Source organism: Phallusia mammillata, chromosome 2 (genome assembly GCF_965637545.1).
Source record: "Phallusia mammillata chromosome 2, kaPhaMamm4.hap1.1, whole genome shotgun sequence".
In the NCBI taxonomy this organism is placed as follows: Eukaryota; Metazoa; Chordata; class Ascidiacea; order Phlebobranchia; family Ascidiidae; genus Phallusia; species Phallusia mammillata.
In genome coordinates, this window is record NC_137253.1 from 19,399,339 (window position 1) to 19,425,537 (window position 26,199).

Sequence of the window (26,199 nt, forward strand, 5' to 3'; positions counted from 1 at the left end):
CAAGCTCTTTCCTATCCACTTAATCCCACGTGACACCCTTTTCGCGTTTTTACAGCAGAACGTTTCACGCGAGACACCTTTTCGCATTTTTGATTTTTTCGACAAAGTATCAACACGACCTAAAATCGGCCCAAATCAATCGCAATTATGGTCAAGCTCCGAGGGTAAGCTTTTAATCAGAATAGTACCATGTTTTAGTTTAGAGCAAGCTCTTTCCTATCCAATTAATCCCACGTGACATCCTTTTCGCGTTTTTACAGCAGAACGTTTCACGCGAGACACCTTTTCACATTTTGCTAGTCTAGCGACAAAGTATCAACACGACCCAAATCGGCCCAAATCAATCACAATTATGATCAAGCTCCGAGGGTAAGCTTTTAATCAGAATAGTACCATGTTTTAGTTCAGAGCAAGCTCTTTCCTATCCAATTAATCCCACGTGACACCCTTTTCGCGTTTTTATAGCAGAACGTTTCACGCGAGACACCTTTTCGCATTTTTGATTTTTTCGACAAAGTATCAACACGACCCAAAATCGGCCCAAATCAATCGCAATTATGGTCAAGCTCCGAGGGTAAGCTTTTAATCAGAATAGTACCATGTTTTAGTTCAGAGCAAGCTCTTTCCCATCCAATTAATCCCACGTGACACCCTTTCGCGTTTTTACAGCAGAACGTTTCACGCGAGACACCTTTCCACATTTTGGTATTGTAGCGACAAAATATCAACACGACCCAAAATCGACCCAAATCAATCGCAATTATGGTCAAGCTCCGAGGGTAAGCTTTTAATCAGAATAGTACCATGTTTTAGTTCAGAGCAAGCTCTTTCCTATCCAATTAATCCTACGTGACACCCTTTTCGCGTTTTTACAGCAGAACGTTTCACGCGAGACACCTTTTCACATTTTGCTAGTCTAGCGACAAAGTATCAACACGTCCCAAAATCGGCCCAAATCAATCACAATTATGGTCAAGCTCCGAGGGTAAGCTTTTAATCAGAATAGTACCATGTTTTAGTTCAGAGCAAGCTCTTTTCTATCCAATTAATCCCACGTGACACCCTTTTCGCGTTTTTACAGCAGAACGTTTCACGCGAGAAACCTTTTCGCATTTTTGATTTTTTCGACAAAGTATCAACACGACCCAAAATCGGCCCAAATCAATCGCAATTATGGTCAAGCTCCGAGGGTAAGCTTTTAATCAGAATAGTACCATGTTTTAGTTCAGAGCAAGCTCTTTCCCATCCAATTAATCCCACGTGACACCCTTTTCGCGTTTTTACAGCAGAACGTTTCACGCGAGACACCTTTCCACATTTTGGTATTGTAGCGACAAAATATCAACACGACCCAAAATCGACCCAAATCAATCGCAATTATGGTCAAGCTCCGAGGGTCAGCTTTTAATCAGAATAGTACCATGTTTTAGTTCAGAGCAAGCTCTTTCCTATCCAATTAATCCCACGTGACACCCTTTTCGCGTTTTTACAGCAGAACGTTTCACGCCAACGTTCTTCGAAAGATGGTTTTCAACAACACGTTTGACATTTATTTTATGTCAGTAATTCAATTCATTGTCATGAAGTATTGTGGTTTATACGTCATAGACGAGCGACTGTTGCATTGTGTTACTTTGGAAACTGCTTAAAACCAAAGTATCTGTAAAACACCTTCGCTTAAAACTAACTAGCTTGGCTGTTACACTTAAAAACACACAACACGCTAACAACAAGCAGCATCAACGAATTTTTTTTTGTTGATTTGGGAATCGAGTAATTTACGTTTTACAAATTGTTTCACTTTATAATTACACGTGTGTAAAAAATGAACCAGAAAAACATGAAAGTAAATGCACAAAGACAACAAAAATGTTTCACTAATAGGTCTACTATTTGTGGACATATTGGATTGGCTTATTTTGCGCTAACAAATGGTTTGAAATTGCTGTTGTGTGCAGGAAACAGCCACATTATCATAACACGCAAAGTATGAATATATTAACGAAATCTCATGAGAAGCGATAGGTTTAATTATAAACAAAAAATTACAGATGTGTCACAAAAGGCAGGAAGGATCAGAGATTCAAAGCAGCAAAAAGTCAATCAAAACATACATATGATTTTACTGATGTTCCCAATGTTTCGCAGGCTGTCTCAATATATTTGCTGGCGACGTAATCACATGCAGTGTTCCAAATTATTCACGTTACTATTTCTACAGAGTATGCCCCGTTTATAACCACAGGTTATGCCCGCATGTTATTGAATTATTAGTTTTTCCCGTTACTTTGTATGCCCCACTAGTTGCACTTTCAAGTTAGCGTCTTATGGAAGCCATTTGAATTCATGTTAAACCGTTCGCAGTTAAGAGACGAAAGGACATCCTTGTTCGACGATGCGAATTCGTTATGGTGCTGGGCGGTCGTGCCTTTCCGGCACTGACGATGTCCGCTTGTAATTTTTGATTGGCTTATTGGAATAAAATAAAACTTTGCACATCGGTAGTAAATGTCATTTCGAGTTGACCTTTTGAAGGCATTTGAATTTATGTTAAACCGTTCGCAGTTAAGAGACGAAAGGACATTCCTTGTTTAAAGATGCGAATTTGTTAATAGTGTTGGGCGGACGTGCCTTTCTGGCACTGACGATGTCCGCTTGTAATTTTTGATTGGTGATTGAAAAAAAATAAAAGTTTATTCTGATTAAAAGCTGACGGAGCTTGACCATAATTGTGATTGATTTGGGCCGATTTTGGGTCGTGTTGATACTTTGTCGAAAAAATCAAAAATGCGAAAAGGTGTCTCGCGTGAAACGTTCTGCTGTAAAAACGCGAAAAGGGTGTCACGTGAGATTAATTGGATAGGAAAAAGCTTGCTCCAAACTAAAACATGGTACTATTCTGATTAAAAGCTTATCCTCGGAGCTTGACCATAATTGTGATTGATTTGGGCCGATTTTGGGACGTGTTGATCCTTTGTCGAAAAAATCAAAAATGCGAAAAGGTGTCTCGCGTGAAACGTTCTGCTGTAAAAACGCGAAAAGGGTGTCAAGTGGGATTAATTGGATAGAAAAGAGCTTGCTCTGAACTAAAACATGGTACTATTCTGATTAAAAGCTTACCCTCGGAGCTTGACCATAATCGCGATTGATTTAGGCCGATTTTGGGACGTGTTGATACTTTGTCGAAAAAATCAAAAATGCGAGAAGGTGTCTCGCGTGAAACGTTCTGCTGTAAAAACGCGAAAAGGGTGTCACGTGGGATTAAATGGATAGATAAGAGCTTGCTCTAAACTAAAACATGGTACTATTCTGATTAAAAGCTTACCCTCGGAGCTTGACTATATAATTGTGCTTGATTTGGGCCGATTTGGGGTCGTGTTGATACTTTGTCGCTAGACTAGCAAAATGTGAAAAGGTGTCTCGCGTGAAACGTTCTGCTGTAAAAACGCGAAAAGGGTGTCACGTGAGATTAATTGGATAGGAAAAAGCTTGCTCTAAACTAAAACATGGTACTATTCTGATTAAAAGCTTACTCTCGGAGCTTGACCATAATTGCGATTGATTTGGGCCAATTTTGGGACGTGTTGATACTTTGTCGAAAAAATCAAAAATGCGAAAAGGTGTCTCGCGTGAAACGTTCTGCTGTAAAAACGCGAAAAGGGTGTCACGTGGGATTAATTGGATAGGAAAAAGCTTGCTCCAAACTAAAACATGGTACTATTCTGATTAAAAGCTTACCCTCGGAGCTTGACCATAATTGTGATTGATTTGGGCCGATTTTGGGACGTGTTGATACTTTGTCGAAAAAATCAAAAATGCGAAAAGGTGTCTCGCGTGAAACGTTCTGCTGTAAAAACGCGAAAAGGGTGTCAAGTGGCATTAATTGGATAGAAAAGAGCTTGCTCTGAACTAAAACATGGTACTATTCTGATTAAAAGCTTACCCTCGGAGCTTGACCATAATTGTGATTGATTTGGGCCGATTTGGGGACGTGTTGATACTTTGTCGAAAAAATCAAAAATGCGAAAAGGTGTCTCGCGTGAAACGTTCTGCTGTAAAAACGCGAAAAGGGTGTCACGTGAGATTAATTGGATAGGAAAAAGCTTGCTCCAAACTAAAACATGGTACTATTCTGATTAAAAGCTTGCCCTCGGAGCTTGACTATATACTTGTGCTTGATTTGGGCCGATTTGGGGTCGTGTTGATACTTTGTCGCTAGACTAGCAAAATGTGAAAAGGTGTCTCGCGTGAAACGTTCTGCTGTAAAAACGCGAAAAGGGTGTCACGTGAGATTAATTAGATAGGAAAAAGCTTGCTCCAAACTAAAATATGGTACTATTCTGATTAAAAGCTTACCCTCGGAGCTTGACCATAATTGTGATTGATTTGGGCCGATTTTGGGACGTGTTGATACTTTGTCGAAAAAATCAAAAATGCGAAAAGGTGTCTCGCATGAAACGTTCTGCTGTAAAAACGCGAAAAGGGTGTCAAGTGGGATTAATTGGATAGAAAAGAGCTTGCTCTGAACTAAAACATGGTACTATTCTGATTAAAAGCTTACCCTCGGAGCTTGACCATAATCTCGATTGATTTGGCCCGATTTTGGGACGTGTTGATCCTTTGTCGAAAAAATCAAAAATGCGAGAAGGTGTCTCGCGTGAAACGTTCTGCTGTAAAAACGCGAAAAGGGTGTCACGTGGGATTAAATGGATAGATAAGAGCTTGCTCTAAACTAAAACATGGTACTATTCTGATTAAAAGCTTACCCTCGGAGCTTGACTATATAATTGTGCTTGATTTGGGCCGATTTGGGGTCGTGTTGATACTTTGTCGCTAGACTAGCAAAATGTGAAAAGGTGTCTCGCGTGAAACGTTCTGCTGTAAAAACGCGAAAAGGGTGTCACGTGAGATTAATTGGATAGGAAAAAGCTTGCTCTAAACTAAAACATGGTACTATTCTGATTAAAAGCTTACTCTCGGAGCTTGACCATAATTGCGATTGATTTGGGCCAATTTTGGGTCGTGTTGATACTTTGTCGAAAAAATCAAAAATGCGAAAAGGTGTCTCGCGTGAAACGTTCTGCTGTAAAAACGCGAAAAGGGTGTCACGTGGGATTAATTGGATAGAAAAGAGCTTGCTCTAAACTAAAACATGGTACTATTCTGATTAAAAGCTTACCCTCGGAGCTTGACCATAATTGTGATTGATTTGGGCCGATTTTGGGACGTGTTGATACTTTGTCGAAAAAATCAAAAATGCGAAAAGGTGTCTCGCGTGAAACGTTCTGCTGTAAAAACGCGAAAAGGGTGTCACGTGGGATTAATTGGATAGAAAAGAGCTTGCTCTGAACTAAAACATGGTACTATTCTGATTAAAAGCTTACCCTCGGAGCTTGACCATAATTGTGATTGATTTGGGCCGATTTGGGGACGTGTTGATACTTTGTCGAAAAAATCAAAAATGCGAAAAGGTGTCTCGCGTGAAACGTTCTGCTGTAAAAACGCGAAAAGGGTGTCACGTGAGATTAATTGGATAGGAAAAAGCTTGCTCCAAACTAAAACATGGTACTATTCTGATTAAAAGCTTGCCCTCGGAGCTTGACTATATACTTGTGCTTGATTTGGGCCGATTTGGGGTCGTGTTGATACTTTGTCGCTAGACTAGCAAAATGTGAAAAGGTGTCTCGCGTGAAACGTTCTGCTGTAAAAACGCGAAAAGGGTGTCACGTGAGATTAATTAGATAGGAAAAAGCTTGCTCCAAACTAAAATATGGTACTATTCTGATTAAAAGCTTACCCTCGGAGCTTGACCATAATTGTGATTGATTTGGGCCGATTTTGGGACGTGTTGATACTTTGTCGAAAAAATCAAAAATGCGAAAAGGTGTCTCGCGTGAAACGTTCTGCTGTAAAAACGCGAAAAGGGTGTCAAGTGGGATTAATTGGATAGAAAAGAGCTTGCTCTGAACTAAAACATGGTACTATTCTGATTAAAAGCTTACCCTCGGAGCTTGACCATAATCTCGATTGATTTGGCCCGATTTTGGGACGTGTTGATCCTTTGTCGAAAAAATCAAAAATGCGAGAAGGTGTCTCGCGTGAAACGTTCTGCTGTAAAAACGCGAAAAGGGTGTCACGTGGGATTAAATGGATAGATAAGAGCTTGCTCTAAACTAAAACATGGTACTATTCTGATTAAAAGCTTACCCTCGGAGCTTGACTATATAATTGTGCTTGATTTGGGCCGATTTGGGGTCGTGTTGATACTTTGTCGCTAGACTAGCAAAATGTGAAAAGGTGTCTCGCGTGAAACGTTCTGCTGTAAAAACGCGAAAAGGGTGTCACGTGAGATTAATTGGATAGGAAAAAGCTTGCTCTAAACTAAAACATGGTACTATTCTGATTAAAAGCTTACTCTCGGAGCTTGACCATAATTGCGATTGATTTGGGCCAATTTTGGGTCGTGTTGATACTTTGTCGAAAAAATCAAAAATGCGAAAAGGTGTCTCGCGTGAAACGTTCTGCTGTAAAAACGCGAAAAGGGTGTCACGTGGGATTAATTGGATAGAAAAGAGCTTGCTCTAAACTAAAACATGGTACTATTCTGATTAAAAGCTTACCCTCGGAGCTTGACCATAATTGTGATTGATTTGGGCCGATTTTGGGACGTGTTGATACTTTGTCGAAAAAATCAAAAATGCGAAAAGGTGTCTCGCGTGAAACGTTCTGCTGTAAAAACGCGAAAAGGGTGTCACGTGGGATTAATTGGATAGGAAAAAGCTTGCTCTAAACTAAAACATGGTACTATTCTGATTAAAAGCTTGCCCTCGGAGCTTGACTATATAATTGTGCTTGATTTGGGCCGATTTGGGGTCGTGTTGATACTTTGTCGCTAGACTAGCAAAATGTGAAAAGGTGTCTCGCGTGAAACGTTCTGCTGTAAAAACGCGAAAAGGGTGTCACGTGAGATTAATTGGATAGGAAAAAGCTTGCTCCAAACTAAAACATGGTACTATTCTGATTAAAAGCTTACCCTCGGAGCTTGACCATAATTGTGATTGATTTGGGCCGATTTTGGGACGTGTTGATACTTTGTCGAAAAAATCAAAAATGCGAAAAGGTGTCTCGCGTGAAACGTTCTGCTGTAAAAACGCGAAAAGGGTGTCAAGTGGGATTAATTGGATAGAAAAGTGCTTGCTCTGAACTAAAACATGGTACTATTCTGATTAAAAGCTTACCCTCGTAGCTTGACCATAATTGCGATTGATTTGGGCCGATTTTGGGACGTGTTGATACTTTGTCGAAAAAATCAAAAATGCGAAAAGGTGTCTCGCGTGAAACGTTCTGCTGTAAAAACGCGAAAAGGGTGTCACGTGAGATTAATTGGATAGGAAAAAGCTTGCTCCAAACTAAAACATGGTACTATTCTGATTAAAAGCTTACCCTCGGAGCTTGACCATAATTGTGATTGATTTGGGCCGATTTGGGGACGTGTTGATACTTTGTCGAAAAAATCAAAAATGCGAAAAGGTGTCTCGCGTGAAACGTTCTGCTGTAAAAACGCGAAAAGGGTGTCACGTGGGATTAAATGGATAGATAAGAGCTTGCTCTAAACTAAAACATGGTATTATTCTGATTAAAAGCTTACCCTCGGAGCTTGACCATAATTGCGATTGATTTGGGCCAATTTTGGGTCGTGTTAATACTTTGTCGAAAAAAATCAAAAATTCGAAAAGGTGTCTCGCGTGAAACGTTCTGCTGTAAAAACGCGAGGAGAGTGTTTCGTAACGTCAATGGGACAGAAAAGAGATAGCTCTGGGCTACCGTATTACATCCTTCTGGTTAAAAGCTTACCTTTCAGAATAGTTGATGAATCGTAACCGGTTTAGGCTAATTTTAGGTTGATTTAACGCTGACGGCTATGATTTCTACTAATGTTCAAAAATTCTGAAAACATCGGACACTTAGCGCGTAGACTTCGCATAGCTTTATTTTTTGAACTTTTATTAATAAAATACTTTATTTAATGTAATTTTTTCCGTTATTTTTTTTTTGGCATTTTTTAATATTGTTTTGCAAGTTGTTATGGTACCAGAGATTTTGTGGTTAAGTTTTTGTATTTGGGGGAAATTATTCTGCCAGAACAATACTGGTAGTAGAACTGGCGTGCAATCGCTCAAAGCGTTGTGAGTTGTGACTGTGACTATAGTGTTGAATGTCTTTTCAGCCAGGGTATTGGAATTATTCGTTCGGTTGTGTGTTGCTTTAATATACGATAACGTTTCTTGCGTTTACTTTTGGGGCCACTGCCAAAAAACTACCACTACCCAAAAGCTTTACGTCAGTCAGTACGACTACGAGAGAAAATAGTTTAGAATTTTAGATAAATGATTACAACATGCATTTGTTCCTTTTGTATATACTATATTCATACGTCACCTACTCTGGAGGTGTCATATTGTATACATTGAATTATTTTTCTATCCAATTTTTTAACTCAAAACAAGCTAATTTAAAGGATAAAAGTTAGTTTAAAATCATTAACTTCACAAACACTTTTAGATGATGCAACAAAATGTGCTGTGTTAATGGCAGCTGTTGTTGTGTAGCCTATATTCTGGTTTATAGAAGCAAACTTTGTTTATGGCTTTAAGTGGTATGATTGAAAAAGTTTGGGAATCTATGTTGTAGTGTGTAAAAAGTGTAGTTGAAAGTTATGATATATTTTGAAAATATCTGTGCAGGATAGATTGTACATGGAAAAAATGTTTAAAAAAAATCAGAAAGCTAAAAAGAAGCTGTGTAACAATGGTTTGCCTATATCTGAAGTTCCATCAAAATTTGTTGTAATAGCCAATGGAGGTTTGGGCAATGGTATAAGTGTCCATCAACTTACTGCCATATTTGAGAAACATTGGGTTGTGGAAAGAACAAACACTTCAATTCACTGTTCCTATGCCTGTGTTGCTTTTGATTCTGTTGAATCTGCTGTATCTGCTGTAACAAATCTTCAGGGCACAGTAATAAAAAAGCGCTGTGAACAAAACAAAACTGCCGTTCTATACCTATTTTATTTGGGCAAAATGGTTGATTTAAACAAAACTGAAATTTCCACTAATACAACTTTACCTCCTGGGCTGATTTTGTGTGAAGAGTTTTTATCCCAAGAGGAAGAATCACTTTTACTTACCAATATTGACAGCGATTTTACATCCCCACCTCCAACTTCCATTTTTGAAAAACTGAAACATAGGACAGTACTTCATTATGGCTACAGGTTTCGTTATGGCTCAAATGATGTTGACAAGAATGAACCACTGTCAGACCATGGATTTCCCAACTACATTGATGGTTTATTAACGAAGCTCCTTGGATTACCACACTTAAAGAACAAACCTGATCAATTAACAATCAACAAATATGCTCCTGGTGATGGCATTGCAAGTCATGTGGATAACCCTGAAGCATTTGGTGAAGTTATTACAACCATTAGTCTTGGCTCTACTGTGGTCATGGAAATGAAATTTGGTGATAAGGTGACTGATTTTGTAGTCAACCCTCGTTCTGCTATATTTTTCACAGGTGATGCCAGATATAAATGGACCCATTGTATTAAACAAAAGAAAACTGACATAATTGCTGGAACCAATGATTGTCGTGTTACCTTGCAGCGTGGGACCCGTGTTTCTCTTACTTTTAGAAACACTCTTGCAGTTCAAAATCATGAAATAAAATTAACCAACCAGTTGCCTGATGTGAAACTACCTGACAATACCACTGAAGCCGATAGCATGGAAAAGCAATATGTACATTCTGTTTATAATGACATTGCTGAACATTTTTCACAAACAAGGGACAAGCCTTGGCCCCGTGTTGTAGAGTTTTTGTCAAATCTTGATAAGCATAGCACTGTTTTGGACGTTGGGTGTGGTAGTGGACGATATTTAAAAGTCTGCAAAAACATTACAATGTTTGGTTGTGATTATAGCAAGTCACTTACAAACATTTGTCATACTAAAAATAGTCATGTCTTTATCTGTGATGGTTTAAACATTCCGACAAGAACCTCTTGCTTTGATGCTTGTATCTGTATAGCAGTACTTCATCATTTATCTACTGAACAAAGGCGCATCTCTGCACTTCAGGAACTTTTAAGGGTCACCATGCCTGGAGGAAAAATCCTAGTGTATGTGTGGGCTGAAGAGCAAAATTTTAGAAACAAAAGATCCAACTATTTAAAAAATGCAGACACACAAAACCATGAAATAGTTGAAAGTTCTGTTAAAAAAGACCATTCTTCAGGATTATCTTTACCTATTCATAAAAATCGAACAAACTTTAAACAGCAAGACATGTTGGTACCTTGGAAATTAAAAAAGCAAACAACAGAAAAACCTAATGACAATTTTAGTAACCCTCCCACGTTTTATCGTTACTACCATGTGTTTAAGCAGCTTGAACTAGAGAGATTGTGTTTTCAGTGTCCACATTGTCGTATTGTTGAATCGTATCATGATAATGGTAATTGGGCTGTTATTTTGCAAAAAGACTCCTAAAGTACAGTTTCAAACTCGCTGCTTTGCTGAGAATTTAAAATATTTTTAATACTATTGTAAAGCTTATCCACAATGGATTGTAACATAAAAACAGAGATCACACAATGCAAAGAAAATGAGGTCTTGCAATATTGTGGGATCAAAAATGTGCACATAAAACAAGAAATTCTGGAGGAAGATGCTGATTTTTTTGTTAAACAATATTTTCAGGTAAAAATAACAACAATATTTGGAAACATAAATATATATTTGCCCTTATACTTCCTAATTCACAAGCACAATTTTGAATTAATGTGTTGTTTGCAGGCCAAAAGGGAGTTTGCTGAACCAATAACCAATATATTCGCTGCTGATAGTTCAACACTCACATCAAGATTAGAGCCAGATTTATGTGGTATGGAGTTTTGATTTAAAAATGTTTATGTTATAAACTACCCTTCAGACATGATATTTAAAACAGATGATGTTGGAATGACATCTCCTCAATCCCAACTTGATGGTAATTGTGAAATAAAGCCAGATGATTTAAAAGAACTCAAAGCCAATGTAACCGACTTGCTATCATTCCCATGTGCACAATGTGAAAAATCTTTTTCCAGTTTGCCATCATTGCGGAAGCATGCACATGTACACAAAAGGTATCAACATCCTTAATAATGCTTCAGTTTGTTTTGGCATTATCTGTGTTGTGTTTTAATAACTATTGTGCAACAGGTCACCAGTAGATTTTAAAATTTATTGGATTGTGTCTTATTGTTATGTTTGCATCTTTAGGCAGGAAAAAAAGAAGTTGGGTAGTACAACAGAAAAAGGTAAAACAAATTATCTACCTGTGTTACAAATTGTGATTGTATAATATAATTATTAATTCTTGGCCCCCTTTTCGGAAAATACATGTAGGAAATCAAAACCTTTATGGTTTGGTTTCATAGTGTGTTGATTGGATTTCAGTGTTGGCCAACACAGAATTAGTTCCAGAAGTTAAGGAAGAAGTTGGATCATCCAGTGCAATATTGGAGGACTACAAACTCAATGTACAAGTGCTAGTCAGCACCCCTTCTCTATCGACGAGTGATTTTCAGTGCAACTTGTGCAATAAAATATTTACCAGAAAATCTTCATACCAACAGCACCTTTACCAACAACACAGCGGTGTGAGCCATGAATGTCCGGTTTGCGGAAAATCGTTCAGGCAAAAAGGAAACTTGACCAAACACATGCGTGTTCACACCGGTGAAAAGCCCTTCCGTTGCCAGTACTGTGAACGTACCTTTTCACAAAAGTGGTCGAAGGTTCATCACGAGCGAACGCACACGGGAGAGAAACCCTACCAATGTCAAGTGTGCGAAAAACGATTCATACAGTTGGGCCATTTAAAAACTCATCAACAAGCTGTGCACGAAAAAGTTAAGTCCCACATGTGCCCAATTTGTGCAGCAACTTTTGCCCATTCCTGCAGCTATAAGGCTCATATGCGTAGCCACACAGGCGAGCGTCCCTACCAATGCAACTTTTGTGAAAAGGCATTTACACATCTCATTTCTCTTAATGATCACAAAATGATGCACCTAAGAAAATCTCACAAAAAATAAAGCACAATTCACTGAATTGTGGTACAAATGTGTCCTTCGACCAGGTACGTTTAGACAAGTATTGTTGTGTGTTGTGTAATATCTGATCCTTATTCTTCGTTGCATGTTGAAAAAGTTTGTTGTCTTTTGACCTATTACAATTGTGTTATGTCGGAGCTTTTTTAAAATGCTTTATTTGCCACCAACGGTGTCTTCAATTTGTTCCTACCCATCTCTTTCTCTAAATCCAGATTTTCAGGTTATGTTTGTCTGTTACTTTGACTTATACGGCTTAGGATTTTGTTGTATTACTACTGATATGTTCCCCCCAATACAATATTTGCAGCGGAAAAGCTGTGTATTGAACAACCGTGGGCTTTCCATGTCGGATTTTGAACTATGTGAGAGAAATCTGTAACAGTTTCCATTAACTGTGTATCGCCAATCCTAGGCCAATTGCGAGGGCCGACACCAGAACCACTAAGCGAGACTGATTTTTTTTTGCTTAAACTGCGCATTGCCCACTTTCGAAAGCGACGCTAATTTAGAAACGATCGGGTGAAAAACAAAGATTTGCAAACAAAAAATATATTACATGTTTTGTGGTTCATAGCAAACTTCTCCTACGATTACGATAAAACATCTTCGTGCATATGGGGCGAAACACATTTTGAACTTAAGCATTTCCGCTATCTGTTTGATCAGGATGCAGCGATCTACACTAAATTGGCAAAACCATGTAAAGTTCGCTTTACACGTAATTGATTTTCAAAGTTTGCAAGTATCGATGAAAAAACGTTTGTTAGCTCTGGGCATTTGCCTGCACCCGTATGGTCCAGGGTTAAAAAAAGTGGCCGAAAGGAACTATAATCTTTAGTGGACCGTTTTGTGATGTTTTGATGATGTTTATCCGGTTTGTAGAATATGCAATTGTGGATATGGCTTGTCGTTTATAATTGGGTTAGCACATGCCTGTCAAACTCGCGGCCCGCGGGCCGCATACGGCCCACGAACAGTCAACAACAATTGTAGTATTTTGTCAGTTTTTATCTAATGATACTAAATTTTTTTTCTTTTTTAAAGTGAAAGTTATTATTTAAACAAACATATACCAAAATTTGATTTATAAGGACAAATTCATATGTTATAAATAGAAACGATAGTAATTAAACCGTTCCTCAAAGTTTCAATCAAGGGTGTACAACCTGCGGCCGTACGGCCACATTAAAATATATGTACTGGCGGCCGTGATGTTGTTAAAACTCCTTTGCCAAAACTTTTGATTTTTAAACTGCCATAAACACATTTTGTGTTACTGAAAAGAGTTTTACCAGCCTAGCAGCCACATGCGTCAGACTTTTTGTAGGCCTATTGCGTGCAAACAATGCGAAAAAACAGGTACGAAAAGCGTCACGATATAGAATATGACGGAATAAACAGTTAAAACTGATCTTCACATTGTGCAGCTCAATCTCTGCATCAAGGTGGAAATTAATCTGGGATTTGGCCCCCAAATCATTTGGGGGCGTCAATAGATGGTATATATATGATATAAACCTTTCTCTTTACATTGAAACAAAAACCTGCAGATAATTGGCGGCTGTTGGTGAAATAAATATGATCTGCAATGCGGCAGTCGTAGCGAAAAGGTTGTTTAAGTGTATAAAACTAGATTAAAAATCACACGCGGCCCTCGGCATAATTTCCAAACTGCAATGTGGCCCTTGAACCCCACGAGTTTGGCACCCCTGGGTTAGCATATCCAAGTGGTCCAAATTCCTGACACGTTTGAGAATTACCGATACGGACAAATTGCAAGAGCGCACGTTGTGGAAAAAGCCTATTACGACATGCCGTCCGACGAGTTTATTTCGTTAAAAGTCATAGGCGCCGAGTCTTACAAAAATGCAAGGTGGCGGACGTAAAATATGACGTCATTTCATGTGACGTCACTAATGCGCGCAAGAGCTCAAACTCAAAGCCCAACAAACTCCCAATAGAATGCAAAGTTCGTCAAAATCATAATAAAAGAGAATTTTTGAAATAATATTTACTTAGCACACTTTGTTGTAACGTTTTTCATTCGTTTGGCAATGTTCAAAAGATGTTTGGCCAAGTTGTTGTTGCATTGTATCACCCAAAATGACCATTTAATACAGTACAATCGCAAAACATTCCATTCACTAGCAAACAATTGTGTGTTTTACGTCATAAACAACAACTTTTGACGCTTTTATTTGTTGTTATGTCGCCAGCATAGGCGCCGAGTTTCACAAAAATGCAAGGTGGCGGACATAAAATATGACGTCACCTAATGTGACGTCACTACTGCGTGCAACAGGAACTCAAATTCAAACCCAAACAAACTTTCCATATAATGCAACGTTTAAAAAATGTTTCGTCCAATTTAACCATTTATTACAACACATTTGCACACAACAATGACTGGCAGATTTGTGTGTTTCAATTGTGTCTTTTACGTCATAAACAAGGCACTAACCAAAACTGTATGCAGTTTTAAGTCACGTTTTGTTGCTGTATTGCCAGCACGTTTGTTTGAAAGCACAATTGTTTCAAATATACCGATTTGACGATATTTCGTACGTTACAGCAACAAACTCACCAAAATATCCACAGTGGCCGCCACCGTGCTTTAAAAACCCAAGGTGGCGGCGCCACCCCGCCACCGCCTACTCGGCGCCTATGATCGCCAGCACACTTGTTTAAAAGCAAAATCGTTCCTGATTTTCTTCAGATTATACGATGTTTCGTACGATACCGGTACCAACAACCCAAATTTTCCACGGTGGCCGCCACCGTGCTTTACAAACCCAAGGTGGCGGCGCCACCCCGCCACCGCCTACTCGGCGCCTATGTTAAAAGTAATAAAACATGCAACCCTTACCTAAGTTTACTAGTACTGTTGCCGTATAACACACATTTTAGTGTGCAAAAGTTATCACTGTAGACTGGTTTGACTGAAATTTTGAATACCCAACAATTGTAGTGCGCACTATATGTTTACAATTGTTAAAGACTTCAGCGCATTAAAGAGTGTATTTTGGCCTAATACGCTTGCATACTAAAATAGCATTTTGGAGTTGGAAGGTAAAACAAGTGAATTAACTAGTAATTTTTCGTATTATACCGAGTACCAATCAGCAAGTCTGAATTCGTCGTGAACATTCGGAATGATTTATTTTTTACGTTTTGAGCGTCTGTCATTAAATTCAGAAACGTATATCCGAAACTTAAACAAAGCGAACCTAATTTTTCCGTTTGGGGTCGCCTTAGAGCACTTTCTGTAGCACAAGTGGAGTTTACATTTATTTCGTGTTTAGAATTAAAAAAAAGCGTTCGAACATGTACAAAACGTTCATTCTTGATTAGCAGCTTGTAGTTCTTTGTATGGTTCTGAACAATTTCAGTTAAACGACCTTCAAATCCAGTCCCACCCCTTGGCCGAGGTTTAGACTAGGAACATTTGTTAGGTGTCCAGTCTCAGGAATCGTGTCTAACCTTCCCTTGACAGAGATTTTAAACAAAGAATTCAGGTTCAACGCTGTTGACGATGCGGCAACATTTTCACTCCTGCCTTAAAAAAATCAGAATTAATAAACAGCTGTAAAAAATTGCAACCCATATGCAAATCAATTTTTGGTGTTTGCAAACCTTATTACAAACATAGAGGGTAATTATGTCCAAATATAGCCTACAGCCATAGCGTTTCTTAAATTACAGGTCTTACTTAGTGTCATAAAGATGAACATCGCTAACACTTAGTGCTGTTAGTAATGCCTTAGAATCATTAAAAATCCAATAATGCAGATACACATTAATTACAGAATATGACTCCAAGCAGCAGTACAGGTAAATCATAACTCAGGTGCCACAATGTTAAAAAATATGAAGCAGAGTACACAATGTGCCAGTGGTATCCAACAAACCAGATTGTGTTTTTTATTGCGCTGATTATTATCTGTTTCAAACCAAGTCTCTTGCCAAACACACAACTCACATACATTTAGTTGCTGCGTCTTCTTCAGAATTGCTGGAATCTTTTCGATCCGCGAAGAAACTTGGGTCGTTTGCAGTTTCAGCACAAGTGCCGAACTTAAAACACACAGTTTTAATTCACAATTTATTCACATTATAGAGGGGCGAAGGAAATTGCACTTAGTATTAAGGTATGGACTTTCTCATCGTACCTTTGTTTGTCCATGTGTTTTCACCGCTTCTTGTGCGCGTTTGATATGCGCACAAATATCAGCACTACATAAGCCAGGCACCTAAAGACACGAACAATGAACGTGTAAAAAATGTTCTTATTTGGTGCATAATCATATTCTCTCTTCACCTGTTTATATGTCTTTTTAGTGTTGGTTTGGATACCATGTTTGGTACGCAAATGCAACCTAAGTTGACTTTTGTGTCTAAACTGAACACTGCATTGCTCGCACGAATAGGGTTTCTCTCCAGTGTGAATTCTCAAGTGTGACTTTAGTGTTTGGAGATGACGAAACCTTTAAAATACGTGGAAATGTTAAATTAGTTGAAGTTTAGGCGTTTAGTGAAAAGCAAATGGATAATTATTTCAAAAATAATAAATCGTAACAGGTGCACTATGAGACATACCTGGTGCCACAGACACCGCAAGGGTAAGGTTTCTCCCCCGTATGAATTAGAACGTGTGCTCGTAAGTGGGCAACTTGCACAAATCTAGCGCCACAATTGTCACATTTGTATGGCTTTTCTCCACTGTGGATTCTCATGTGGGTTTTCAAGTTCGCTGGTCGATTAAAATTGGCATCGCACAGCGGACATTTGTAAGGCTTTCCTGTTTCTGTAATAAATGCATCAACAGTCATGTCAGAATCAGTGCAAACTTTTGACTTCACTAACAAGTAACTGACCTCCTTTTTTGAACTGTTTGGTTGTCTGGTTTAGCTCCTGTCGTGTTTCCGGTGTATTAGCATCCGCTATGTTAATTGGACTTGTTTTGCTTTCACTCGGCGAAGAATATGTTCGCAAGGCATCATTTCTAAATATATTTTATGTTAGCCAATATACATGGCTATAAATGATCGTCAAATTTCAATCAAATGCTGACCCGCTCGTGGTCGAAAGGTGAAAATCAACGCTGTTGGCTTTACGTCTCCGTTTCGCTTCACCCAAAGAGCTTTTGCCAATCGTGGTAGCAGCGTTGTTTGTTGTCCTTTAAAAATATAAACCATGCGATAATGTCGCATATTCAACTTACTTCAGTATTTGGTATGCTTTGTTAATTGTTTGTTACCTATTATTCGGGATAACACAGTTTTCTAACTGTGATTTGTGTGGAATAGCTTGGTCGGCAGCGTTGTGCTTTAACGATGAGTAAAAACGATGGCTAAAGTCGGGTTCACGGCTAGGTGTCAGCAAAGGGTAGATATCGCGGACAGTTCTTGCTTGGCCGAGATTATGACTTTGAACGCTATTGCGATAGTAAGACAGAGGATTCTAAAAAAACATAAATATGAAATCATTGTAAGCACCGACATAAAGCCTACATCATCAGCGAAGCAGTTTGTTAAAAAATCCTAATTAAGAAAACATTAAACTACAGTTGCTAAATTAAAAGGTAAAATTCAACTCCCAAACTTTTTGTTGAATAAAAATATCTAATGCGAAGAATGCGTTTGTTTATATTTTTTAACGATCTAAAATCTAAATCAACAAATAAAAATAATCATAATCTCACGTCAAATACACTGCCTGTTCCAAAACGATATGCAAATAGTGAGTGAAAAGCGTTGATATTAGTAAAGTCTGGATACGTCGGCATCGGGAACATGTTTTGAAATTGACTTTGTTGTGGACCGAAGTCATATGTGAAGTACTTGTTGGTTGCGTTGTGTCCCAGACTAGTTGGACTCGAAGATTGAGTTGGTTTAGGATGTTCCTTGGTGTCATTTACTGTTTCAGCAGTTTTGAACTCGCTAAAAACTATTTTCACAAACACAAGGTTAACATTTTTGGCCGTAATTTGGGTAAAGCTACATGTTTATTGTGTTTTTCAATTGTTTTATTGTGTTTGGACCTTCAATTTAGCAGTTTAGCTTAACGTTGGTTAAAATACACATCGTACCTTCATCATAAGGATCTGTTGAAAGTGTTTTTTTAGGATGAGGATACAGTTTTTGTTGCTCCGAAGTCCTATCTCGAAATTGTTGTTTTTTCCAGTGAATTGATTGGTACAAACCGCCAGAGGTAGCAGAGTCATTCAGCAAATCGGAAGTAGAATTAAGTCGACGCCCAACCACTTTACAGAAAACAAAATATCATATTGCAATATATACTCGATCATTATTATTGGACTAGATATCGTTTTTTTATTTATTCAATTTAAAAAATTACAATTTTCCTTTACGCAAATAGTTTTTGGTGTGTTAAATAGAGCCTATTATTTCAATGCTCGTCTCATGTAAACGAAGTCGACAAACCTATTTTTACTGCGGAGACAAACAACTTTAACAAAGTGACTTTATCAAAAAATCAGAATACTAACTTTTCATATTTTGTGATTATACCTTTAGTTTTATATATTTAATGTCTTTAAGTTTTCTAGGCAGAATGAATCATATTCATAAGGTGATATAACCCGAGTTTCATGTGTTATGAAATGCGTTATCGTAGGCAGTGCAGTAAAATCTGTAGTTGTACCTGAAAATTTGTCCGCTTTTGAAGACTCACCCTCGGATTTCGAGTGATGAAGAATTGGCATCATTTCTTTCGTAGAACTACCACCGTTTCTCGTTTCACAAAGTGGTAAGTGAGCTCTGTGTGCAAGTTCTCCCATTACAGCGAAGGAATCTACAAAACAATATGTTAGTATACTGAATCACAAAGTAGAAAGAACTGATAAAGGGTAAATTATGGTAAATAAAATCTAAACCGAAAATACATGCTTGTGCTCTTGAAAAGTTGTTCCTAACAAGATATTAGAGACACAACAACTAATTCTTCGTGCTTTGTCAGGGCCGTTTTTGCAGAAATCAACTACCTATGTGATATTATACACCTTTACGAACCTGATGCTCGACGTGGTTTGTCCAGATAACCCCCTGTTGGTGGATTTGACTCCACCTGTAAAATAAAATGTAAGCTTAGCAAGGTTTGCGTGGTAAGTAAGGCAATGCGAACGGTGTTACGTTAAACCTGCAGTGGTGACGCACGTACGTAAAGTTGTAGCCCCTACCTTTAAACATAAATCACGCGGTGACGTAGATTGTGAGTGAGCTGGGCCGTTTGCATCTGAAATGAGGGGAAATCAGTTAATGAGAGGATTTTTTAGTCATCATATATCACACATTAGCTCGTTAATTACCAAAGGAAGCTTTAGTTGTCTATACGTTAAGTCGGTGAATCACTAACGAAGTTTTAAAGCCTATAGGTACTGAAAACATAATCAAATACAAAACTGCAAGTAACACAAATGCCACAAAGTGTTGAATACATACCTCTTGGGGCTAACGACAACTTCAAGTCATCTTGCCTTGCAGACATTTTTTTCATTCTGCAAAAAATGCATAGAAAACTTGTACATGCTGAAAATTCGGAATGTATTACGTGTATTTACGTGTAATTGTTGCATGCTTCGACCAGTTTGTAGATTTTAAGAGTCTTTGCTGCTTGAAGGATATCAGACACAGATTGATCATCAATTGTCAGAGTATTAGTGTACACAAAATCAAGCAGAGAGGTGAATCCATTGCGAGGAAGGTCAAGATTAATGACTGTTACATTTTCCTGAAAACATTAACCACATAAACTTAACTTTTATACGACGTTTTTAAACAAGGCAATAGGTGTTTTGAAACTTGATGGTATAACTTGTTTTCTTATACCTGTAACCTTCAATAGGATCGCAATAATCCCACGGACTTGACTGACCCTAAACGATTCGACGACGTATAGTTTATAATTTGTTGTGACGCGACCTAAGGGCACTACTTATCTTGGTCGCCTGGCTCACTTGCAGCCGTTTCCTAACAATGCTCCGGGTTTTAAATTTTGTTTCATGCAACAGTCACTTGATTATGTTGTCCAAGAGGTTCTTTGCAATTTTACCCCACACAATGATTAAAAACATAGTGCAGCTATATACAACGTTGTTTATGTCGTTAAAAATACCTGGGTCAGATTGTTGTCTGTGAAGAACTTCTCCCGACAGTATTCGCTGCATGAAGCCATTACCGCTTTGTGGGCGTAAAATTCCTGTGAAAATAATAAAATATATTTACGGGATACATGGTAAAATAAACAAAATACAAACAAACACTGATGAAAGTATATCAACCGAATTTATTGCCTCCAACAATGTCCGGGATTCCCTTTCACGCTTTTATTGCGTAATACCACAAACACCTGTCCCCTTCACTGGGTTAAAATTTTATGTGTCACAGAGTTCCCAGAAAATGCGTGGAAGGTGTCGTCTTGTACCTGCGCTCTACTTTGTTTGAAGTTAACATCGCGCTGGATAATATTGTTTCAAATCGCTTCCTTAGATTGTGATGGGTGCAGCGTATCGTTTGACTTATACTGACAGGTTTATCCTGAACAACCCGTGCTTCGTGTCGGTACAAGCACCTTGGCGACAGCGAAGAACGTGCCGAGTAATTCGCCGTATATTGCAAAAACAAAAAACAAAACTTCATGCATGATCGGCGACATGGATGAGCGTCTTGTAATACGAGCATGTTCCTACTTCCCTTAGAGTTCTAGCGCTTATACGATTTTGATACACTTGAGCTCGCTATGAAAGTATAACGTCTTGTTTTTGACAAACGTGCCAATCCGGAAACGCCTCTTGGCAGCTTTTATGTCCAGCTCGATCGACGATGTTGCGCAATCGCGAAGCTTAATCCTATACCTTACCTCGCCCTCCAGACAGAACAGCACATCACATAATATTCGTCGCTGTCTCATCTCGTTCATTCCTTGGAGCATGCTGTTTGCACTCAGGCTCGGCTGGTTGCTTTTGATGGCATTGCTGTGCACTGATTGATGTTCGCCGTCGCTAACGCCATTTTGTTGAATGGCGTTGTTCCGTTCACGCTGTTTCGATTGCAATTGCGTACATGTTCGTGGCGATTCTGCACAAACAATGTGGCAACACCTTTGATTGCAAATTTATTCTTTTTAATATAAAACTACGGATTTATTTATATTTTATTGTTTTTGTCGGCACAAAATATTGGCAAATGGGTTTCCCATTTATGTCCAAACTACCGTCACGTTATTGCGTTGATAAATAATAATTGACACATAAAACGGAATAAATAGCGTGCTATAAAAACGCTAAAATGCACAATTTCAAAATAGATTAAGCATAGACCATACACACCTGATTGATCATTAAAAGATTTGGGCGATTCCGATTTCATAACCTTTGGCATACTTAAATCATACGGTTCGTTCGTTTCCTCTGGAAATATAAACAAGAATACCGTATTTTTCTGATAGCAACGAACGTTTACAATGCTTACCTTCAAATTCCGACGAGTTGTCTGTCGTGTCATTGCAGCTTGTTTCCATTTCAGGCGGATTAGAATTGTGATTGTTGGCAAGCAAAACAGCTAATGTACAGTTGTCTTTAAAATGAGAAGTTACGCCAGCCATCTGTGCTCTAATCGCGTTGTAAACCAATTTAAATTTAACGTTTTCAATTAAGATATTCGCTTTAAAAACGAAGCATCTAATAACACCAAAGAAAGAAAAAATTCGTAGTAATCTGAAAGTATTTGTAACTAATCTTCATTTGTTTTTAGTCACATGACACACGAAAACAGGAGCAATATTTTTCCAATTAGTTTGACCACAGACTGATTACTCCGACTCGCATCTCGCTTATCTGCGCTGATGTACGTTCAACCAGATCACCTGCAGTTGAATCGCAGCCAAGTTCCGCTTCCAATTCGCATTGGCTCAATTCTAATGCCTCGTAAAGCTACACCACTGTCATGCTCCGGTGAAACTTTCCGTTCTGCGGCACGCTGACAGGCGCTGTCCAAAAGTTCCCGCTGAAATACGCGGCCACCTGTACGCCACACAACATTTTCGCTTTATTCTCGTATCATTCTGGCATGTTAGCGGAAACATCGAGCAGCCAAAACAAGACTGGAGCGCATAGTGTAACGTTACCACTCTCTTTCGGTTCCATGAATATTTTTTTTACCTCAGCTGTTCGGGCTTACTTAAGTCTATACAACAGTGGCGTGACTTAAATGGATGAGCGCCATGTGGACATGCAAATGATTCTGCACGCCTGGATAAGTGAAGCCAGGTACAAACTAATTGAACAAGCAGCAATGCGCACACTGAAAGATTATGACGAAAAACTCGCAAATAATACGTCACGTTGACCCTCGCTCGCGGGATCAGGCGAACGACGGGGAATTAAGACAACAGCGATCGTCGCTGGGGTCATTCGGGTTCGTTATTGCAACGTGGATTCTTGCCCTTAGGTAAAGCCTTCTACGTGTCGGTGTGCGCTTTTGTCTGTGACACGCCAAATTCGCAGTTGTTTAGCTTATCTTGTTTACAAATATTCCTTGTCGCTACATGGCTTGACAGATGCATGCAATTTAATTTGGGCGGTTGTACGCGAAAGCATTTCTTTCAGTTTATGAACGCGCAGGCCGCTTCAAAAGTGAACGACTTTTATTGTCGCCACATTAGAGGACAATAAGGTCAGAACGCTCAACGCCTTAAGATACACCTTTTATTGTGCGCACATTTAAACAATGTCAAAATTACGCAAGTTTAATTGAGTGCGTTGTTGAAAGGGGACAGGTTCATCCGCGCTTTGCGACCTCTGGCCTCTTGATCTCCACCTTATAACGTGTCGCACACGTTATTAACATGCAAGCTGCACACTCTTTCTCCGCTTCAAAACAGTGCGTAGTCACACAACCGTTATGTGCATCAAACCGCGAACAAAACTATCCCAAACGCACAAAGGATTTCGCGTCGTTTTGAGGATTGATTGCGGGGTCCTTATTTGTTTATGTTTTGATGCGTTCTATGATTATGCAGAATCCCCACTGCAATTAGTTTTGCCTGTGCCTCCGGAAAGGCTGCATATTATCCACTCTGCCATTAAGAGACGAATATTATAGGACGCCATTGATTGGTCAACGCAACTGTAAACGATATCGTTCAGAAGAATTCTAGTCATTTAAACGGCGCGTCAGAGACGTGTCTATTTACTATTGCTTCACATTTCGTAGCTGGGAGGGTTTACGATACCACTAGCTATGCTTCGACAATAAAAGACCAATGTCCTGGCATTAACCTTTTCTTTTGCGGAAATGAACTGTTATATGACTAATCAACCACGGATTTCATCAACAAAATAGTTGCGGAACTGCTAATCAGGTGAATTTTCACTTAACAATCTAACCCGAACCAACAGCGCTCTTATAGAATTGTGCTAATTTCATGCACGAACGTTTAGGCTGTGAATGATAGTTTTTTGTTATTGTGCTGCTTATAAGCCACAGATTGAACGATGTCATTAATATTGAGTTTCACTTTATAAAACGGCGCTGTGTGAGAAGCTCGCGACTGTTGTCGAGGTGAGAACCAAATTAAACAATGCCTCAGTCAAACAATTCCCACGAACTACCGCGGAAAGGTTAGGAAAAGAATTCCTCGAGGTTGTACACACAGACAAAATGGCGTCGGCGCACTCGTTTGAGGTGCAAACAATGCCCACCAATCGACATATGTAATGCGATCTCTGTGGAACTACTAGACATCGCGCGGTATTAATTAAAGAGTAATTAAATTGGGAAAGTGTCATTCCATTCTCATGACCCCGGTCTGTTGATTTGCTGTACCACAACATCACTCCTGGTGGTTACAAGGAACCAACTATGTTGTGGGGTGCATCGTATAGGGATCATTCAACAGGAAACCCACAAAGAAAAATGCATTTCATAATTTTTGAGATACCACTCGTTATGTTTCAAGTGTCAGTTAAGTTAACCGACACATTTGAATTCCGGTAAAGTAAACAGCTTATGGCTGCATCTGTGCCAATGCTTTACAACCTGGGCCGTAGCACCCACTTGCGGAGATTTTGTTTTGTTGTTTGAGCAGTAGCCTATGCGAATTTCAGTCATACAATGCATCAAATTATGATCGTGGGCACAACGATTGTTAGTTATACAAACAATACATGGGTGGTTAGATTCTAGGGCCCCCTCGATTGGTCCCACCAACTCAATTCAACCATTACAAATAAAAATGTTGGCACAAAAGGCCATTTTGCAATAACCAGTAAATTGACAGTACGTGGCTTTCAATATTTGCCAATCTATCTACTGCTCTATACTGCCTACGCCGGTGCGCAACTTTCTCTTGAAATATGCTGCTCGAAATAAAAGAAATAATAAAGACATAGTATTTCCCAATTACAAACACTGAACCATTACAACCTTACGGCAGGATGTATCTGTGCCGTATTGACTGGTAATTCCCACCTGCATATGATTGAGTGGATTGTCTGTGAATTTCTTGGAGGGATGTTGGTTTCAGTTTTCATTCAATGAATACCGAAATGTATGCAACACACTTTTACAATTTTTATCCATAAAACATGTCACCTTTTCATTAACAAGACACTAACCAATCTAAGGTATATGTACTTGCGAACGGATTTTTTTAAAAAAGCCTAAGGAGTTGTCAAATGTGTTTCTGATGCTATTATGTGTGTGTAACCTATTGTCTTAAAATACAAATGCGAGACAAAGTATTATTTTTATAAAATATATTAGGCACATAAATAGCTAAAGAACTATTTAAAGTTGGATGTTCTGCTGCATGCGGGTTTGCTTTATTTAGAGATATTTTTTTCATCTACCGTCCAATGTTGGCTATGGTTGCACGTTAATTCCCAGAAATAATGTTTCCGGAATAGTGCTGCCACCATATCTCTGGCCTTTGGGCTTTACTCCAATTAAAAACAAAGGCCAATTTGTGTGATTCCATTCCCTTTTCGTAAATTGTATTTGCTAACTGCATCATCATGACTTTCGAACTAAGGTGTACAGTTTTTTTGCAGAAGGAAGAGATTTTTGTAGCAAAACATCACAAAATGGCACTTATGAACGTTCAGTACAGCAACCCTAAAACCAGTAAAGTAAGCTTTTAAGTTTTTCTTAGCAATTCACCGAATCGACCAAATTAGGGTCGGACCGAAACCGAATATTTGGCGGTTTGGCCGGATGAATTCTGGTAGAACTACTAACACTGAGCTTGGGCTGGCCCCCGGCCTGGGAATTTCTGGTAGGTGGCGCAACGGAGCATAGGCGTTTATGGTGCTGACTCAGCAATTTGGGTTTATGGTAAGAATGATTGCTGAGTGAGCACCATAAACGCCTATGCTCCGTTGCGCCACCTACCAGAAATTCCCAGGCCGGGGGCCAGCCCAAGCTCAGTGTTAGTAGTTCTACCATGAATTCTACGGTGGCCCAGAAGTGCAAAACACAAAACTCGTGACACACGCAAATCTTGTGACACACCCAAAAGACAGAACACAAAAACCATGACACACACCAAAGTCAGAACACAAAAACCATGACACACACCAAAGTCAGAACACAAAAACCATGGCACGCACCCCAAAGTCAGAACACAAAAACCATGACACGCACCCCAAAGTCAGAACACAAAAACCATGACACGCACCCCAAAGTCAGAACACAAAAACCGTGACACGCACCCCAAAGTCAGAACACAAAAACCGTGACACGCACCCCAAAGTCAGAACACAAAAACCGTGACACGCACCCCAAAGTCAGAACACAAAAACCGTGACACGCACCCCAAAGTCAGAACACAAAAACCGTGACACGCACCCCAAAGTCAGAACACAAAAACCGTGACACGCACCCCAAAGCCAGAACACAAAAACCGTGACACCCACCCCAAAGCCAGAACACAAAAACCGTGACACGCACCCCAAAGTCAGAACACAAAAACCATGACACGCACCCCAAAGTCAGAACACATGGACCGTGACTAAC

General features: G+C 39.1%; 3 protein-coding genes across 7 annotated transcripts; 2 read left to right on the plus strand and 1 right to left on the minus strand.

The window, feature by feature from the left end:
• Nucleotides 1-8,168: 8,168 nt before the first annotated feature.
• LOC145214823 (tRNA (carboxymethyluridine(34)-5-O)-methyltransferase alkbh8-like) lies at nt 8,169-10,618 on the plus strand. The gene has a single exon (XM_080083426.1). It carries the CDS (start codon nt 8,757-8,759, stop codon nt 10,554-10,556), a length of 1,800 nt encoding a protein of 599 aa, XP_079939552.1. The 5' UTR covers nt 8,169-8,756; the 3' UTR covers nt 10,557-10,618.
• A 2-nt stretch (nt 10,619-10,620) lies between these two features.
• LOC145214824 (uncharacterized) lies at nt 10,621-12,493 on the plus strand. The gene is made up of 5 exons (XM_080083428.1): nt 10,621-10,766; nt 10,863-10,950; nt 11,017-11,194; nt 11,331-11,368; nt 11,508-12,493. The coding sequence occupies exons 1-5, from the start codon at nt 10,629-10,631 to the stop codon at nt 12,146-12,148; spliced, it is 1,083 nt and encodes a 360-aa protein (XP_079939554.1). The 5' UTR covers nt 10,621-10,628; the 3' UTR covers nt 12,149-12,493.
• Nucleotides 12,494-14,523: 2,030 nt separating this feature from the next.
• Nucleotides 14,524-21,885, minus strand: LOC145214789 (uncharacterized). 5 transcript variants are annotated; one of them, XM_080083391.1, is made up of 19 exons: nt 21,655-21,885; nt 21,513-21,593; nt 21,044-21,261; nt 20,300-20,383; nt 19,746-19,915; nt 19,627-19,682; nt 19,365-19,420; nt 19,198-19,252; nt 18,860-18,979; nt 18,255-18,428; nt 17,868-18,112; nt 17,424-17,626; nt 17,238-17,342; nt 17,041-17,168; nt 16,763-16,970; nt 16,485-16,650; nt 16,336-16,416; nt 16,150-16,240; nt 14,524-15,722 (listed from the first exon to the last, which is right to left on the minus strand). In XM_080083391.1, the coding sequence occupies exons 1-19, from the start codon at nt 21,785-21,787 to the stop codon at nt 15,556-15,558; spliced, it is 2,541 nt and encodes an 846-aa protein (XP_079939517.1). In that variant the 5' UTR covers nt 21,788-21,885; the 3' UTR covers nt 14,524-15,555. The 5 variants fall into 5 exon arrangements, with proteins under 5 accessions (XP_079939517.1, XP_079939515.1, XP_079939516.1 ...); XM_080083389.1 differs by having other exon boundaries at nt 18,830-18,979; XM_080083390.1 differs by having other exon boundaries at nt 14,524-15,718; nt 16,146-16,240; nt 18,830-18,979.
• Between the last annotated feature and the right edge of the window lie 4,314 nt (nt 21,886-26,199).

What these genes read in the sequence shown, in the direction of transcription:
- LOC145214823 (XM_080083426.1), top strand. Translation starts at nt 8,757, where the DNA reads ATGGAAAAAATGTTTAAAAAAAATCAGAAAGCTAAAAAGAAGCTGTGT.
- LOC145214824 (XM_080083428.1), top strand. Translation starts at nt 10,629, where the DNA reads ATGGATTGTAACATAAAAACAGAGATCACACAATGCAAAGAAAATGAG. An exon ending in CATGCACATGTACACAAAAG is followed by an intron (nt 11,195 to 11,330) that starts GTATCAACATCC and finishes TTGCATCTTTAG; the next exon opens with GCAGGAAAAAAAGAAGTTGG. An exon ending in GGGTAGTACAACAGAAAAAG is followed by an intron (nt 11,369 to 11,507) that starts GTAAAACAAATT and finishes ATTGGATTTCAG; the next exon opens with TGTTGGCCAACACAGAATTA.
- LOC145214789 (XM_080083389.1), bottom strand. Translation starts at nt 21,787, where the DNA reads ATGGCTGGCGTAACTTCTCATTTTAAAGACAACTGTACATTAGCTGTT. An exon ending in GTTGTCGTTAGCCCCAAGAG is followed by an intron (nt 19,421 to 19,626) that starts GTATGTATTCAA and finishes CCCTCATTTCAG; the next exon opens with ATGCAAACGGCCCAGCTCAC. An exon ending in TGTGTTATCCCGAATAATAG is followed by an intron (nt 17,343 to 17,423) that starts GTAACAAACAAT and finishes ATATTTTTAAAG; the next exon opens with GACAACAAACAACGCTGCTA.